At 41.9% G+C, this 18439-nt stretch overlaps 2 protein-coding genes across 2 annotated transcripts in view; one reads left to right on the top strand and one right to left on the bottom strand.

The window, feature by feature from the left end:
• Positions 1-1585: 1585 nt before the first annotated feature.
• LOC308168584 (anoctamin-8-like) lies at positions 1586-13845 on the top strand (the record flags this gene model as incomplete). The annotated part of the gene is made up of 18 exons (XM_080543183.1): positions 1586-1637; positions 1882-2136; positions 3086-3196; positions 3720-3849; positions 4379-4490; positions 4830-4926; positions 5224-5340; positions 6083-6210; positions 6685-6846; positions 7735-7887; positions 8875-9001; positions 9138-9193; positions 9453-9527; positions 10243-10905; positions 11130-11321; positions 11544-11675; positions 12104-12214; positions 13129-13845. The coding sequence occupies 18 exons, from the start codon at positions 1586-1588 to the stop codon at positions 13843-13845; spliced, it is 3390 nt and encodes a 1129-aa protein (XP_080399309.1).
• A 3087-nt stretch (positions 13846-16932) lies between these two features.
• LOC308168767 (DET1- and DDB1-associated protein 1-like) overlaps positions 16933-18439 on the bottom strand; it is a 2496-nt gene continuing 989 nt past the window's right edge. Inside the window, exons 4-5 of the mRNA XM_080543405.1 lie at positions 18381-18439; positions 16933-17830 (exon numbers count right to left, since the gene is read on the bottom strand). The exon at positions 18381-18439 is cut by the window's right edge and continues 3 nt beyond it. Of these exons, the coding sequence (XP_080399531.1) occupies positions 17726-17830; positions 18381-18439 (164 nt within the window). The 3' untranslated portion in view covers positions 16933-17725. The remainder of the gene's footprint in view (positions 17831-18380) is intronic.

The following is an 18439-nucleotide window of genomic DNA, read 5'->3' on the forward strand; positions in this document are numbered from 1 at the left end:
ATATTTTAACACAGTGAGACAAAAAGCTCTTTACATTTTGGAAGGTGTGACTAGTGAAAACATGCAAACATGCAACCCCACTTGAATCATCCAGTTCCCCTCGAAAAAGAAGTGCATTGTGGATAACATTCAGCAACCAACAACAATCAGCTTACATGTAACATTCTTATTTTACTGAAACACATATCGATGGCCGCAAAACCTCCTGCAAAATGTTCCGATTTGCGGTTTTGTCAAATAGACATTTAGTCTCTGGACTTATCAAGAGTGTCACAGTGGGCCTACAGTTATCAGATGAACACAGACACTTTTCAAGTAGCCTATGTGGCAGAGGTGAGAGGCTTAGAGCTGACTGATTGATATACTTTTTCTTTGCAATGGTTGAGAAAACTCCCCACAGAGCAACACAACAAAATATTGCACAGGAGGCAGAATGGTCTGAAGTGATATTGTTGGATAAGTTGGATAGCAAAGACTGAGGATAGCACGTGTACATTGATTCTCTATTATGGATTATTTATACACCCATCGGGAGCACCTACTCATAAAAAAATGCTCAGCCAAATTGGATGGACGCATTAAAGTGGACACACCTCTGCCACTGATGCTGACACTCTAGTGGGGCGGCTGTGGCGCAGGAGGTAGAGTCCCCGTCTAATGATCACAAGGCTGGCAGATCAGCGGTTCGAGCCCCGGCTGGCCACATGTCGAAGTGTCCTTGGGCAAGACACTGAACCCCTAAATTGCTCCCAGTGAGCGGGCCGGCGCCTTCCATGGCAGCTTGCCGCCATTGGTGTGTGAATGGGTGAATGAGAGGCCGTTGTAAAGCGCTTTGGAGCAGCCTTGGAGCAGCAAAAAAGGCACTATATAAGTGCAGTCCATTTACCATAGTTGTAGAGTGTACCCATTACTGTATTATATTATATGGTATAGTTAACCGTCAATGTATTTAATCCTGGTTTTCATTGTTTGGTCAACTTGTTTGTCTAATGTGCAAAATGGCTGACAATATCACCACGGTGACATGAATCATGGACATTTTAAGTTTGGCCATTTTGAAAAGCACATGTCTGTAACGGGTTGGTGTGTGCTGCGGACCCAGGTGTGGTGCAAGGACAAAGTAACGACAGCAGGCAGCAGTTGGCAATGGCACAACTAAGGACACTTTACTGGAACAGGAAACGAATGAAAAGCCACAGAAAGAAGAAACCCTCTTCCTGTGCTAAAACAAGACAGAAGCCCGCAGAGAGAACGGCGCTACTTAAAACCGGTGCAAAATTCTGTAGACCTGGGCCACAAGGTTCTATCCAGAACCACCGGCTGCTAGAGCAGCTCACAACTCTGCCCTGTGCAAGGCAGATACATAACAGAACACACACACTGAACAGACAGAGATCGACCGACAGGAAGTGAGGACATATATACACGCAAAGTGCCAAACATACACAGGTGACACACATTCGTCCATAATGAAGAGAGAACAAGGGAGTGTTGTAGCGTCCCAGGCCACATGGGGCCGCCAGAGGGAGGCACCAAGGAGTCGCCAAGGATACGGTGACACCAACCGTAACAGTGCCCTCCCCCGATGGACGGCACCAGCCGGCACATCCTGACTCTGGATGGTTGGGGTGACGGAAGTATGTAATGGCGCTTTTCCATTGACCGGCTCGGCTCGGCTCGGCTCAGCACGCATAAGAAAAGTTCTGGGTAGGATACGTTCTCCACTATACACAAGAGACCTGGAACAAGCGGCGACAGTAGGAGGAGTTAAGTGTCATAAGAGCACTTCACTTTAATAAGTGCCGGTATCACTAAATGGGGGGAAATGCGATAAGAAGAATTAATTAATTATTATATTAATAAGCCCCGGGTCCAGTATAGTCCACCGGGGCACACAGGTGGTCCGCTCCTCTCCGGAGAAACTGGAGGGCTCCGCTGCTGCCCCTTCCACCCCACCAGCTGCCTGGATGGGGGTGGACTGGCTGTCCACCAGGCTCAGCATGGAGAGAGTCAGTCGGCGCCGGCGGATGTTCCTCGTCCTCTCTCGCAGGTTCCGGGGCATGCTGGGCTGCCAACGCGCTGCGGCATTGTCCTGCCTCCCGGTCCCTGATGGCCCGGTTACTCGATCTGTAACGGGTTGGTGTGTGTGCTGTGGACCCAGGTGCAGTGCAGGAGAAAGTGAGTTGTCAGCCATTTTGCATATCAACCAAAAAAAGTTGACCAAAATAGTCCTGCAAAATAGGACTACGGCAGTTTTTACAGTTTACCATAGTAAGAAGCAATACAAATTCAGATACGGAATTTACAAGCAGTAACCAGACCATATCACAAGCAGTGAATGAACAGGTTAGCATATCCATGCACAAGAGTTATACAGGAATTATCAATGAGACCAAGTACTTACTGGTTATGTATGCAATCAAACATGGTCTCTTGCAACTACATCATGCAGTTTAAAAGCAACAATGTTGAGGAGTACCTGACCTCAGACTGAAAGAAAAGGGGGAGTGTCCATACTATTGAATGCCTCAACAGTGTGGTTGAGCAGGTGGTCAAATGTGATATGGTCTGGTTAAAAAGTCCTCAAGTAGGGCATGGTCATTGCAGATTATGAAAGTGCAGATTGTAAATTTTCAAATTATGTATCTGTGAAAGTCCTGGACACCAGGAGGCTGTACACCAAGACTTAGTGTGGGCGTGGCCTGTTTAGTGTGGGCATGGCCTGTTTAGTGTGGGTGTGGCCTGTTTCGTGTGGGTGTGGCCTGTTTATTGTACAAACACAAAGCAACCTCAGCACACCCCTGACAGGTGTGCTGGAATAATAATAATAATAATAACGATAATCCATTCAGATTTTATGCACATGTCTACATATTTAGAGTTATAGAAAGTCAGTACAGACAATTACCTCGATGATTGGAAGACGAGTAACACTCTATCTGGGATTCAAGTTTGGCAAAATCTTCCACTCACTCTGTCAACAGTGTCCCTCTCTCTCTCTCTCTCTCTCTCTCTCTCTCTCTCTCTCTCTCTCTCTCTCTCTCTCTCTCTCTCTCTCTCTCTCTCTCTCTCTCTGTGTCTGTAGACAAATTGTTTGGGAAACGCCTTATGCAGGTCAGACGGTACATCCTATCCCGTAAATCCTGGTTGGAAATGGTGCCCACGGAAAACTGTGATGTCCTAATGACATTCTCAGGTATGGTTAATCACCACAAGTCATAAGCATCTCACCGGCTCGTGAGGACAATCAGCCAATCTCTCAGAGACATGACTAGGAACAGTCTGGGAGGGAGGATTTAATAAAATCCATTATCTACATGTTTACAGATTAAGGCACTACAGTAATCTGTTCATGATGCAGGAATGTGGATCAATGTCTTTAATCAAAGTTTACTACATCATTCAAAATGTAGCTGGTCTACAAAAGATTGTTGTGGTGCCTTACCACTAAACAGATACCATACATGATTGGATCGACATTTCACTGACTGGCCCTACCTTTGTAAGTCTTTGGAGAATCTGTCTCCTTTAAATTCACTTATTGTGAGTTTATCGGGTGGGATAAGAGAGTCCATGTGACTAGAATGTGAAACGTAAACAAGCTTTGAAGGAGCTTCGCCATAGGTTCAATGTAAATTAATAGCAAATGGACAAGTAAATGACATGGAGTATGCAGTAGCTCTGAATCAGTCACTTGACTAGCACTTTATTCCTCACAGACACCATAGATGACCACACGTTGCAGTGGCTGCTTGACCAGATCCGGCTTGGAATCCCACAAGTTACCATCCAGGTCCGACAGCAGAAACACTTGGGCAATGCGTTCTTCATCACAACAACGTTTGAGAAGTAAGATACCGAACCTGTCTACGGACCAGGTTGTTTTAAATGTCAAATTGGCTGCATTGCTATTATGATAGAATACGTTTATTTGTGTGTGTGTGTGTGTGTGTGTGTGTGTGTGTGTGTGTGTGTGTGTGTGCGTGTGTGCCTGCCTGCCTGCGTGCCTGCCTGCGTGCGTGCGTGCATGTATCGTGAGCTTAGAATGATAAGGTTCTATCTCTGTTTAGGGTAGTTCAGAGATATTGAGCGTCAACGTTTTTACATTCCATTATGTTTTGTGAGATGGAACCTTTGTATTTGATTAATTACTAACTAAAAAAAATCAACATTTTAAAAATAACACCACACAGGTATTAATAAACACCTAATGGATCAGATTATGTAAAAAACTCAATTTTGACAAATAGAGATAGAACCTTATAATTCTAACGTCACGGTATGACACCATATTATGTAGTGGAACTCCACCACAGTGTCAGTAACATATCTGACCAGGTTCATTTCCTCTCCCTCATCTTCTCCTTCTTCTCTTTAGCTTACAGCATGGTGCCGAGCAGATGGGCATCAAACCACAATACAGAGCAGGAATGTGCAGGTTTTCCTCCTGTGAGGAGAACATAAAGAGTAGTAGGCTTTTCACCTCACAGGTTAGTGTCATGTGTGACAGGGTTTGATGAAAAGGTCTGCAAGTCTGGCAATGTCATTTTTCTGTTTTTTCCAGATTATGAAAAGAATCATATTTGCAGCATTGAGAAATATATTAAATAATAGTATAATTATTTAAAACGATTTTTTTCTTCACAAAAGTTTGGCTCGATTGCGAGGTTTCACAATTCCCGACACGAGGACCTTTTCATCCAACCCTGTCACGTGTACTGTATACTGTTAGGCTACACTCACTTTTACATCACCTAAACATCTCTTTTGCCACTCTACATGGCATGTCATTGATTTTATTTAATTGTTTTACCATTATCTGTCCTCAGGAGCGTCAGAGCATTATCAAGTACTGGCTGGATAATCTACGTGCCAAACAAGGGGAGGTTCTTCACAACATCCACTTCCTGGAGGGGCAGCCTATCAGTAAACCGTTTTTTATGTGACTGTCAGACAAATACAATATAACCCTCCCAACCCCATTCACCAGCATGTTTGCGACTGACTCAAAGAACCTTTCGACACATTTTATTGAGAATTGCTCCTAGCTGTATCTGCTGTTACTTTCCCAAATAGCTCTGTGAATAACTAACGTTGCCACACGGTGCCAGGAAGCACAACTGGCTGGCCTAAACGTGTGTGTGTGTGTGTGTGTGTGTGTTATATATTAATAGTGACTAATATGTTCATGTATGTAATATGTACTAATAATGTTCACCTCAGTCCCAGAGCTTGTTGCCAGAGGAGTGATCCATCAAATGTTTCCTCTTCATGAGCGAAGGATCCTCAGTCAGCTGATGACATCATGGGTCCAGGCTGTCTGTGAGAGGCAGCCTATCGGTGAGCACCACCAGATAAAACAATTCGGTTGTTAAGTCGTGACGTGTTTCCGGGTCCAAAGTTGGCTGAGGCGCTCTCTTCGAAATGCCTCTCTTCGAATAATAATAATTCATTATATTTATATAGCGCTTTTCCGAGGCTCAAAGACCCTGACAATATGGGGGAAACGGGAAAGTGCTGTGTCCCTTGTTGTATGAATAGATCTGAGTCTAAAAACGATTGAACTGTCATTCTACCACTGTAGTACACTGGTACTCTGGTGCAGGGAATTTCTGGTTTGGACCCGGAAATTGCTAAACGTCACGTTTGACGTCAGACTTAACAACCGAATAGTATGTGTCAAGAGTTTTGACTCAGGATTAATATTCTGAATATTGTATGTCCTCTATGTTATTGAAACAGTACACCTGCCTGATTCGTGAATGCAGGCAATGCAGGCAAATGCTCATGACGAACTGTTGATGTTCAACACATACAGATGTGAAAGTTCTTATTTTTGGTGTGAAAGCGTGTATTGATTTTTTTAACATGCATAGCAAGATTTTTTAAATCTGAATAAAAAAATAAAAATAAAAAAATGAACAAACAAACCACATGAAACTCTCCATTCCTACACACCCCCAATGGCAACCCCTCACACCCCATCCCACAAAGCAACACATTAGCCTAACTAGTTTAATTGAGACAGAACAGCACATGGTATCTGTCTCTGTTTGTTAATGTCTTTATCCCTTTGTGTCAGATGATATCTGCGATTACTTTGGGGTGAAGATTGCCATGTACTTTGCCTGGCTAGGCTTCTACACCAACTACATGCTGTACCCTGCAGTCATTGGCTTCCTACTGTGGATCCTTGCTGAAGCAGACCAGGTGATTTGCCCAACATGGTAAATGGTAAATGGACTGCACTTTTTTGCTGCTCCAAAGCGCTTTACAACAGCCTCTCATTCACACATTCACACGCACATTCACACACCAATGGCGGCAAGCTGCCATGCAAAGCGCTGGCCCGCTCACTGGGAGCAATTTTGGGGGTTCAGTGTCTTGCCCAAGGACACTTCGACATGTGGACAGCTGGGGCTCGAACCGCTGATCTGCCAACCTTGTGATCATTAGACGGCGGCTCTACCTCCTGTGCCACAGCCGCAGAGACCACTGAATTTTCAATATTACTGTCAGTATAAATATCATAAACAATTAATTAATTTGTACATTCTGTAACCATGGTTACATTGGACACCACCGCTGAATTCCATGGCTTTCAGCCATGTCTTAAATTGTGTCATCTGTGATATATTTCCATTGTTAGTGTATTTTCAATAGATCCATGTACTTCACACACAGACCAGCCAGGACATCTGCTGTGTGGTGTTCGCCCTGTTCAACGTGGTGTGGGCCACCCTGTTCTTGGAGAAGTGGAAGCGGAGAGAGGCGGAGCTGGCGTACCGGTGGGGCACGTTGGACACCACCGCCGAATTCCTAGAAGAGCCCCGGCCTCAGTTTCGGGTGAGTAACTTTATTTCAGATTCCAATCCATTACTGAATGGGCTACCTAGTAAGTTTTTGTTTAAACATTTTAACACTAACATATGCAACCACTGGTGTTCCGTCCCCCAGAAATAGAGTGAAAGAAAGAAAGTGCAGTTTTCTCATCCATGACTGTGGTCATGGAGTAACACTTCTTTCTTTGTCTGTATTATGTTTACCCTGTAAAAGACTTGTTCTACCGGTGTTGGGATGTGCATATTACCCTCATATGCTCCAGAGAAGAGACAACATCAGCAGGTTCAGGCGACTGTGCCAGAGCAAGGGTTTGCATGTGTGCAGTGATGAGTAATATGATCATTTAGAATTATTTAGAGCTTAGAATTATAAGGTTCTATCTCCGTTTAGGGCAGTTCAGAGATATTGAGCGTCAAAGTTTTTACATTCCATTATGTTTTGTGAGATGGAACCTTTGTATTTTATGAATTACTAACTCAAAAATGTCAACATTTTAAAAAATAACACCACACAGGCATTAATAAACACCTAATGGATCAGATTATGTAAAAAAACTCAATTTTGACCAAAAATGGAGATAGAACCTTATAATTCTAACGTCACGCTTTGTCTTGGAGGCTGTTGTCTCTACCAGCATGGCTAGCTCCGTTAGTAAAGCGTGAGACTCGTCATCTCAGGCTTGTGGGTTCAAGCCCCATGTTGGGTGGGAGGTCTTTAGATTGTTCCCCTCAATTACGTTTCGTATTTATCATAATGAAGCAGAGAGTGTCTGTGCTGTACGTAAGTTAGATAAGGCCTTATCTGGTTTTAAGTGTATTATGTATGAAGAACCTATAGAGATCCTTCTATATACATTTATGTAGTGTCAATGAATCTATGATCTCTTGTCAGGGTGTGAAGCGGTGCAGCCCGATAACAGGCTGTGAGGAGCTCTACTACCCTCCTTGGAAGAGTTCCATGTTCCGATGGCTGGTCAGCCTTCCCATCTGCCTCCTCTGTCTCTGCTTCGTCTTCGTGGCCATGCTCCTTTGTCTGGAGCTGCAGGTGAGAGACAGGAAACAGATTAGGAACAATAAATATATAAATCATTAGTTAGGTGGTGATATAGGTGGTATTCATGTATTTCTGATTTTTTTCAACCTTTTTAGGTATTTTTGTTTTCATTCCCATTTAAGTAAACAGAAACCTGTTGCTTATAGTGGCTTATACAGCTCTAAAAAAAGCTTGTTTCTTAAATCAGAATCTCTAGATGTATAGCAGCCATTCCATTCCAGTGTCATTCCAACACAGGACAACACACCTCATTCTCATAAGAAAAAGTATTAAAAACCACTGCTGTGGTCATTGTAACATCCTGATATGTGATACAGGATAAGACTATACCAAACTGTTTACCATAGGTTAGACGTGGGCTATTCCCCTGCGAGACCAAGGAACGGGGGTCAGAATTAATATGGTGGAATCAATAAACACAAGTGCTATAAAACGGACCTCACGACCTCACAAGTAATTACTAGATATATAAAAGTGTGCCAGAGGGCAAACAATACCATGGTGTCAGAGTAGAGGAGTATATTACCCACTTGTCATTAAAGAAGATGGAGTCCTATGGTGTTCCAGCTCCACAGATGGACTGGGAGTCGACGTGTTTACCTGAGGCATGGAGGCGATTCCGGCAGCACGCAGAACTAACGTTCACAGGAACTTGTTTTCTTTGCATTATTCGAGGTCTGAAAACACTATCTTTTTTGTTATTTTGACCAGTTGTCATTTTCTGCAAATAAATGTTCTAAATGACAAAAAAAAAAAAAAATGATATAAATGTTCTCAGTAGTTTATAGAATGAAACAGAAATGTTAATTTTACTCTAATACATACCCATAAATAGTAAAACCAGAGAAACTGGTCATTTTGCAGTGGTCTCTTGAGTTTTTACACAGCTGTATATCTGCACAACTGTCCAACTGTAATAAACAAAAATGGCTCAGGTGTGGTTTTGCTTCTTTTCCTTTTTTTCCTTTTTTTTTCCAGGAGGTAGTGATGGAGATTAAGGAGTTACCCAGTATCACAAGATTCATTCCTAAATTAATGCTGGCCATCACTGTGTCTATATGTGATGAGGTGTATAAGAAGATTGCCTATTGGCTGAATGACATAGGTAAGATGTGCAATACAGACTGGTTTGATCTGGATAGGTTTTTACAAAAGGTCCCAAAGTGTAGATATAGAAAATGTACTAATATTTACTAGCATTTGTGATGCTTTGTTGATGCTATATCTTCTTTCTATTGCAGAGAACTACAGACTTCAGAGTGCCTATGAGAATAATCTCATAATCAAAATGGTTTTTGTAAGTGAGACTTGAAGTCTATATATTATTTATATTAAGGGGTTAGATCAAATCGCATTTTCAAATATGTACACTGGTATTGTGTGGGATATAATAAATATGAGATAACAAAATCAGTGAAGTGTCCCTTTAAATGTTTCTATTCTATTATTGTTACCATGATTATCCAAAGGAATATTGAGTGTGACTTCTGTGACATCTATGTTTAGAAATGTCTCCCACAAAAATAGCATTCTAATTTATTCTTTTCATATTGCAGTTTGAGTTTATAAATTCCTATCTTAGCCTTTTTTACATTGGATTCTACCTCAAGGATATGGAACGTCTGAAAGAGGTAAGGGGAATGTAGTTTATTTCTCTTGTTGGTTATGAATCAAAGAACAAAGTACTTTAGTATACAGATGGTCTGGTCTGGCTCTGGTCTGGTCTGATGGTCCGCTGGGGTGAATAAGAGACCGAGCTTCTCCCTGAGCGCTCCTTTATGTCCTTTCGTATGCAAACATCTACGTACAACAATGATCCTATCACAGTCACTACATAGATGTCTGAGGTGTGAAAAGTAGGAGACCCCAATATGATGTCACCTGGCCTTAAGTCAGGGGGCAGGTCACAGATCACAAGAGCCATTTTATAACAGTCAGGAGACATTCCTTCATAGCATACATACAGGCCCATACCATATACAATCCATGCATGTGTGTGTGTTTAAGTAGAAATATACTACAGGAACTGGAGGATGATTTAATATGCACTGGATATGCACTGGACTCACTGTAAAAACTCTGCACTGCACTTTTATATATGTAGCACTATCCAATGCACTGTTGTCTGTCCTGTGTTGTCCTGTTTTTTGCATTTGTTTTTGTTCATGTATACACGTGAAAAAAGTATAAACGCACTTACTGTAATGCCAAAGCAAATTCCTATATGTGTATGCATAATGGCAATAAATGTTATCTGAATCTGAATCTGAATCTGAATCTAAAACTGAGGTATGAGAGGTATTATTCCTCCTTTCCTGCATAGAACTTTTCCCTTTATCTCCACAGATGCTTGCCACTCTCTTGATATTCCGGCAGTTCCTACAGAACATCAACGAGGTGCTTCGACCTTACGTGTACGAGCACCACAAACTGGGGGTGTTCACCCCCAAGGTTCTCTGGGACCTGCTCCAGGCGATAGTGCTGAAGTACGGCCGTCTGGCTCTAGGAAAGGCCCAGGCCTCGCTGACCCTCCGGTCCCTTCTAGGCCTCAAAGGGCTAAACGGTGCCAATCATCCCAGCGACGGACAGCCGGATCACAAGAAGAGGGGTGAACTAAAGGCTGGCTTCCGGTTAACAGAGGAAGAATGGGAACAGAATGACAGTGGGCTGAGGCAACGGAAGGTTAGCTTCACAGAGATGGTGGATGACGACAAGGATGTTGCCATGGTGGCCGCCCAGACTGCAGAGGACAGCTTCCTCAGGGACAGTCCCACGTTGGTGGAGGAAGACATGGATTCCTCCGAAATCTTTGAGATATGTGACGATGACAGTGACAGTGAGTCCTTTGAGACGACAATGGACAGTGGTATCTCTCCTACAAATGGATGTAGGTTGAAGTTTCCAATCCCTGGAGAGGGGGTCAAGAAGTCCTGGATTGACCCACCCGAGGAGCCCAAGTCTGTTACCCTCACCCAAGCTGAGATGGAGGGCTGCATGCAGACCTATGAGGTCCGTCTTTGTCTTGACATACGTTGTTCTGTCTATTTAATCGATGTACCACTACACTGTCTTGTGCATTCTGTTTAATAGAAAGGTTTTGTACGAGCCTGAATCAGCCACATATGATATAACGGCTAAGACCACATTGACAAAATACGAGAAAAAAAAAAGGATTTAATACAAATGCTCTCTCTAAGACAACATCCTCTGTTGTGTGACATTTGACCTGGCAGGACACCCTGCAAGACTACCAGGAGATGTTCATCCAGTTTGGCTATGTGGTGCTCTTCTCCTCTGCCTTCCCATTGGCTGCCATGTGTGCCCTCATCAACAACATCATCGAGATCCGCAGTGACGCCTTAAAGCTCTGCACAGGCATGCAGAGGCCCTTCGGCCAGAGAGTGGAGAGTATCGGACAGTGGCAGGTCAGTCTTTGGATTAGAATTGTGACATGAGATAAAGTATGTGTTCAAACTTTCTTGTAAACCTAAAGCAACAAACGTAATAAAGCTACTGTCTCAAATGTATCACAAAGGCTTTTTAGGTCAGGACAGCAATCATTTTATGGAAAGGAAAGTACGTTTTAGAAAATGGTGGATATAGCATTTTGCAAGGAAACTCTTCTCCTATCTCTCTTGTTTGTGCAGACAGCAATGGAGGCCATGGGCCTGATAGCCATAATAGTGAACTGTTACCTGATTGGCCAGTGTGGTCAGCTGCAGCGTCTCTTCCCCTGGCTAAGCCCTGAGATGATCATCATCTCCATCGTACTGCTTGAGGTACAGCCACTGCCACTTTGCAGGGGGGCAGCCATGATAGCCTCTATAGTTTAGATTGTATATATGTTACGGTACATGTGGGAATACGGTACATGTGGGAAAACTAGGGTTAGGGTTAGGTGCTAGGGTGCTACGGTTAGGGTTAGGGTTAGGGTTAGGGGTAGGATTAAGGTTAGGGTTAGACATGCCAGCATGTACCAAGTCGACGTAGCACCTAACCCTAACCCTAGTTTTCCCACATGTACCGTATTCCCACATGTACCGTAACATACGGTATATACATTCAAAGATGTTGTCTCGTTTTGAATGTATTTATTGTATTGCAGTAATACATCCATGTTGATTTCAATCACAAAATATAGAATAGCCAGTTCAGTGTTTCTGTGTCACTGTTTGACAAGCCCATCCATTGTTGTCGTTGGTTACAGCATTTTGCCATCCTCCTAAAGTATGTCATCCATGTGGCCATCCCTGATATCCCTGGATGGGTGGCAGATAGGGTGGCCAAACTGGAGTACCGTCGAAGGGACGCTTTGAAGGTAAAGTCAATGTAGCTTGAAAGATTTTTGGCCAAATCCAGAACAACATGTAAGTAAGTAAGTAAGTAAGTAAGTAAGTAAGTAAAGCTTTATTTATATAGCACCTTTCATACAAGAAATGCAGCTCAAAGTGCTTTACAACAGGGATAAAAACATAAAGAGTAGAGACTATAGACAATGCGCATCTCACCATTATGTAGTGTCCTGCAACAGTGTCTGGAATGTCATTTGGAATCCCTTTGTATGCTTGTGTCTGATTGCATTCTTCATCCAACTGTCTCAGAGTGATAAAACCATGCTTGGGTCCATCAGGATATCACTGTGTGTGTCACTGTATGCTAATAGGGCATCACTTTACTTTATCGCTACATAACACACAGATTTCATCTTTTCATCTTTCATTGTGGCAGCAGCTGATATCAGTGTATGAAACTAACCTTACAAAGGTTGATAGGCATGAGGCTACCAAACTGTTGTTTGGGTAAGCTAACTGGTCAAAACTGTTTTTTATCCAGCTTAGCCACTGCTTTCTTTCTTTCTTTCCCTCTCAAATCAATAAACTACTCTCTCACTGAGACATACTTAAGCAATATCACACGAGAGGGAGTGTGATTTGTTTGTTTATTTAATCATAAAAATAAACAGAAAATATTTTTATATATATATATAAGAAATATATGCAAGAAATATATTTCCGCAACTGAACTTCAAATTGACTTTTGCCTAGTAACCTGAACACAAACATGTAGTCTAATTAACGGTCATTTAGTAGAACATCTGTGCGGCGGAGTGATACATATAGTTATAAGTCCCAGTGCTGTTATACTGTATATCAGCACTCATGGAATGCCTCTTGTCCAATCAAATTACTTGGTCGGAACTAACTGTTGTATAAATCCCTTATGTATGAGCAGAAACAGGAGCGTCAGGCCCAGCAGCACTTCCAGCAGCAGCTGAGGTGGCGGCATGAGGAGGAGGAGTTGCAGAGGCAGACTGAGCAGCTCAAGAGGCAAGAGAGCGAGGACCACAAGCACCACCAGCACGACAAGAGCCAGCAGCAGGGGGAAGCCTGGAAGCCTGGAGACAAGCCGAAGAGACCTAGCTCTCTGTTGGGTAACAACAACGTGATGAAGCTCAAACAGATCATCCCGCTGCAAGGGAAGTTCTGCTCTGGCACGGCCCGCTCCCCTCAGTCAGTGTCCCCGATAGGCAGTGAAGCCGCCAAACTGCCTGGTTTCCTTAGCTTAAAGTTCTTTAAGTCTCCTGAAGTGAAGAAGGAGCCAGTGTTGGTAACAGCAGCAGTATCAGCAGGGACAGTTGTGACTGCCACATCTGGCAGCCAGGAGAGGTCCCAACAGTCTCCCAACAGGACCTTCAGTTCAGGTAAACTCTTCAGCAACTTCAGCAGGTCAGAGGGCAGTGTGGTGTGTGTGAACGGGGCTCAGCCGTTTAAACTGGACGATCTGAGCCCCCAGGCTCAGAACCCTCGGCCCACCAAGCCTGATCTGAATACTAGGGATGTGCCCGAATACAAACACCTTATTCGGAAATCGAAAAGCACAGATAATGCGATAGAAACAGATACAGATTCTACCAGAAGTTGCTCGTTATTATTCGGAAAAAAGCCATGATTGACATTGATGTCTGTGTGTCCAGCTATTATGTTTCTTCAAATCGCTCACCGCCGGGCACAGACAAGAAAGGTGCCGGTGGTGGTAATGTAAACTCATTACGCCATCCTCGTCGCCAATGTTATTATTATAAACTTATGAAAGAACTGAGGTCCACACTGTTTCAATGTTGTGTTGTAGTTTTTAGTGACATGTGCCATTCACACTGACAATCGCACACACACTGTAAAGTCTGTCGTCAGAACATAACTTTGCAAACACCAAAACACAGTGCTACCCAGTAGGCTACTGTGAATATACCCCACTAGAGGAGTTACCCCCCTCGATCGAGTGAAAAAGGAGAAAGACAATCTGTGAGAGACAATCTATCGATGCTGACACCCCTGGCCAGAAGTGTTAGTCCATCATGACAATACAGAAAATACAGGAAAGGAATATGAGAAATATTCACCCTTGATAACTTGATAAGGTTTTGCACTTCTTGTTAATCACTCTAGATATGTGTCAGCCAAATGACTCGTATATAAGGTCTGCTGGTTTCGGTTCACTCACCATAATCCAAATGACCTCACAATTAAATATGTTCTCACATACTCTATATGAGTGTATATACTGTACTAGCATTTAAAAGTTAGAATATTAATCCCTTCAGCGAGCCCCACATAAAACAGTGATAAAACTGCTGCATGACAAAACGGCATTGTGGTTCTAATCATCTTAATTTAATGTGTTTTTTTAAATCTGGATATAGCTCTTAAAATCCAGATTGGAATATTCTCATTAAATGCCTGTTTGAAAAGCATGAGTCTTCTGCATGCATAAATGTCCTCAGTTATTGAGCACCTTGAAAGCCGCTGTACTGTATATTCCTGCAATAGCACAGAATTGTGCATTCATTGTGACTGTGAAAGATATTCTATTTTTGTTAACTTTGTTTTTCTAAGAATTATTTTATTACATAAAGTAGTGAATGTACCTCAATGATGCAAATAAAAAACTCACTTCAATAAACATTATCATGAGACCATGGACAGCTGGCGTATCTAAATAGGTTTCTTTACAGACTTTGCTAGCGTGACACTTTTTTTATTTCATTATGTTCAGTTTTTGTTCATTCTAATCCATGAATGAAACTGAAACCTCAGCTCTGATGGTATATTTACTGAGACATCTTCTGCCCCTCAGCACTACGTCTCCGAAAGACACCTGCTTTCCCCTTTACTGTGTCCCTAAGAACTTCTATTGCCCCCCTTGTACTGTTTCTCTGTTTCTCCAGTGTAAAAAAAGAAAACAACTAGGTTTAGAGAGAGGTGATAGGAGAAGGTTTGTCCTTCTATCAATGACCCGGGCCTGAGCTGGATTACTCTTCCTGCTACGAATGGTGGATTGATGATTCACATGCTTGGTATTCAAATGTATTGATTGTAAGTCGCTTTGGAATAAGGCGTCTGCTAAATGCCCAAAATGTAAATGTATATTTAAGTGCAGAAACAAACAAGAAAATTCTGACACAATACTCAGATCACTTTATTGGGAACAATGATCAAAGTATTAAACTCGAATTGAAACATAAAAATACTTTAGAAGAATGTCTCTGCAGAAGGTCATTTCCATATGAGATCAATCAAAAGAAATTCAGCGTTTATGCTTACCCTTTCTTGTACTGGAAAGATTCCATTAACCTTTATCCATGTCATGACATATCTTGACATATCAAGACTCAAAATGATCCTGAAATCTTGGCATGACCCCACATCGCCACGGTTATATCACAGCACACAATGTATTTTCAGGTCATTATATTGTTTACTGCTTAGGAGAGGGAGTGCATCTTACACCATAAACAACAACCCACTTTTGTCTACCCTGTGAAAACAAACTCCACATGAACACATGTAGCCTGTTACTACCAAGGAACGGTTGCTGATAGTCAGCCTATCCTCACGTCTCTCATAGGTGATGATCCAACACCACCTAAAACATATGGCCTGCATTCAAATAACAATTAGGTGTGGCTGTTTCGGGTAAAATAAAATTTAAAAATCTAAAAGGTACTGGGCCCAGCAAGTCCCTTGCGCTACTACCTGATAATGGTTTGAGGAAGCAAACCATACGTATACACAGACTTGATAAACCATACTTTTGGACAGGGTTCACTTGACTATACCAGGTCTTTGTAAATAGCAGCAGAGGAGGAAAGAGCAGAACGATTGAACAATATTCCCCATGTGGTTGCGTATGTACAGTTGTCAATCATATGTTGCAAGCACTACTACGTACACATCATATTTCAACAGTTAAACATCATGCTTTGTAATGGTGGATCACTTTTTGAAACAAGGTTCTACGCCTGAACGGCACATTAATATAATATTTAAAAGTCCTGAAGCAACGAACATGGTATAAGTCTTTATACAAACTTAAGCCAAGTTTCTTCTGGATAGCTATGCTTTTGCTCGTGGAGCCAATTCACGTTAACAGTCAGGTTAATCAAATATTCCTATTAGGCCTACATCCACAGACACATATGTATCAATTAAAACTCTAAATGTAGACGTGATGACAATCTATGCACATTGATAAAGCCATATTGAGCATAATGTCTTATGTCATTTTTAAATTAATTAATTTTCCTATTATGTATCGCTACAAAATTGTTTATACAGTGAAAGGGTTTGTTACCTGGTAAGCTTTTAAATTAACCCCCAATTTAACCTTGTAGCAGTCATCATCTCTACATCCAAAAGAAAAAATCCACTCACTAGTTCAAAAGTGTGTGTACTTCCTCCACTGTAAATCACAATGTTAACAGAAGGAGGAGCCATAAACTGTTAGAGAAATACATTTCCATTAAGGCAATTCATCATCACTCAGAAGAGGGGAGAACACAACTTTTAGCAGAACCCTTTGAGACAGCCTTACCCCACAAGCACTACCTGAGACTAACTCAATCTAAGCAGTTCGTGAGTTTAGAATTATACGGTTCTATTTTAGAATTATAAGGTTCTATCTCCGTTAAGGGCAGTTCAAAGATATTGAGCGTCAAAGTTTTTACATTCCATTTAAATCGGATTATGTTTTGTGAGATGGAACCTTTGTATTTTATTCAGAAATGTCAACATTTTAAAAATAACACCACACAGGCATTAATAAACACCTAATGGATCAGATTATGTAAAAAACTCAATTTTAACAAATTGAGATAGAACCTTATAATTCTAACGTCACAAGTTGATACATGGCCTTCATTTGATACATGGCCAGCTTCAGTAATAAGTAGGCCTATTGGGGATCTATCAAGCATCATTTAGGGTTACTGTATTGACCTCTGTCATCAGATACATTTCTTTTTTTTTACTAAAAACGACAAGGCTGTGGAGGCCCACTCCAAGCCCAGGATGATGTACGATGGCATGCAACTTAAATGATTAAATAAACACAACGTAAAACATGCAGATCATGAGAACATGAAGTACAAGTATACTAATGAAAGCGAAACAGAACACTTGAAATCCTCCCAGCGTAAAAAATATGGTTCAGCAACAGCTAATGTGAATCCACGAGTGAGAGGATATGTTGCCATGCCTTTTGTTATGAATACAGAGCTTTGCAGCTTACTGTATATGCCAATCAGAAGACTTACAGAGGATAGCATTTAAGAGAAAAGAAACAAAATGCAAAAAAGCAAAAAAACAAATACTAAAGAGACAAAGTTGTCAGCATCCCAAAATCATGTTGAAAAAAATATAGGCAGTGGTCTGTCCTGTCTGTCTGTCTGTCAAATGCAGCTTTGCTTGTGTGCTTCTTTATCCATAGTTCTGTTTGCAATTGTGTGTACATCTGTGTGAGTCTTGGGTGAGCATGTGGATGACACATCTCTCTACGAGTCCTCGTTCAACTCCCGGCTGTCTGTTCTGGCGATTTTCCTCGGCGGCGCTGTGTTCTCCCCCTCGGACTGCTCCTGCTCCCGCTTTTTGGCCGCATTCTGTCAAGGCAGAAGAGATGGAGAGGTTTCAGAACAAGTTAATATACATTATACAACAGTTAGTTCCGACCAAGTCATTTGATTGGATTTGATTGGACAAGAGGCATTCCATGAGTGCTGATATACAGTATAACAGCACTGGGTCTTTTAACTATATGTATCACTCCGCCGCACAGATGTTCTACTAAATGACTGTTAATTAGACTACATGTTTGTGTTCAGGTTACTAGGCAACAGTCCATTTGAAGTTCAGTTGCGAAATTATTTATTTTTATGATTAAATAAACAAACAAATCATAATCTGTTGTCGCTTATTACTGTTAACTAATAAATTGCGCTGTAGAACTGTTGTATAAAAGCAATATCACACTCGAGGTCGTGCTGTTATACTGAATATCAGTGTACCTACAACCGAATCACAGCCGTGCTGATATTCAGTATAACACACTCCCTCTCGTGTGATATTGCTTAAGTAAGAGCTATAGTAACAATAACATGTAAATAAACAGTGAAGTGTGAGTAAATATTGCATGGTATCTCGTCAGCGTACCTTTTTGTCCCACTGTTGGTGAAGGTAACGTAATAGGATGTTTGTCTTTTCTGTGACGA

This window comes from Nansenia antarctica (genome assembly GCF_963989245.1).
Source record: "Nansenia antarctica genome assembly, chromosome: 12".
Classification (NCBI taxonomy): Eukaryota; Metazoa; Chordata; class Actinopteri; order Argentiniformes; family Microstomatidae; genus Nansenia; species Nansenia antarctica.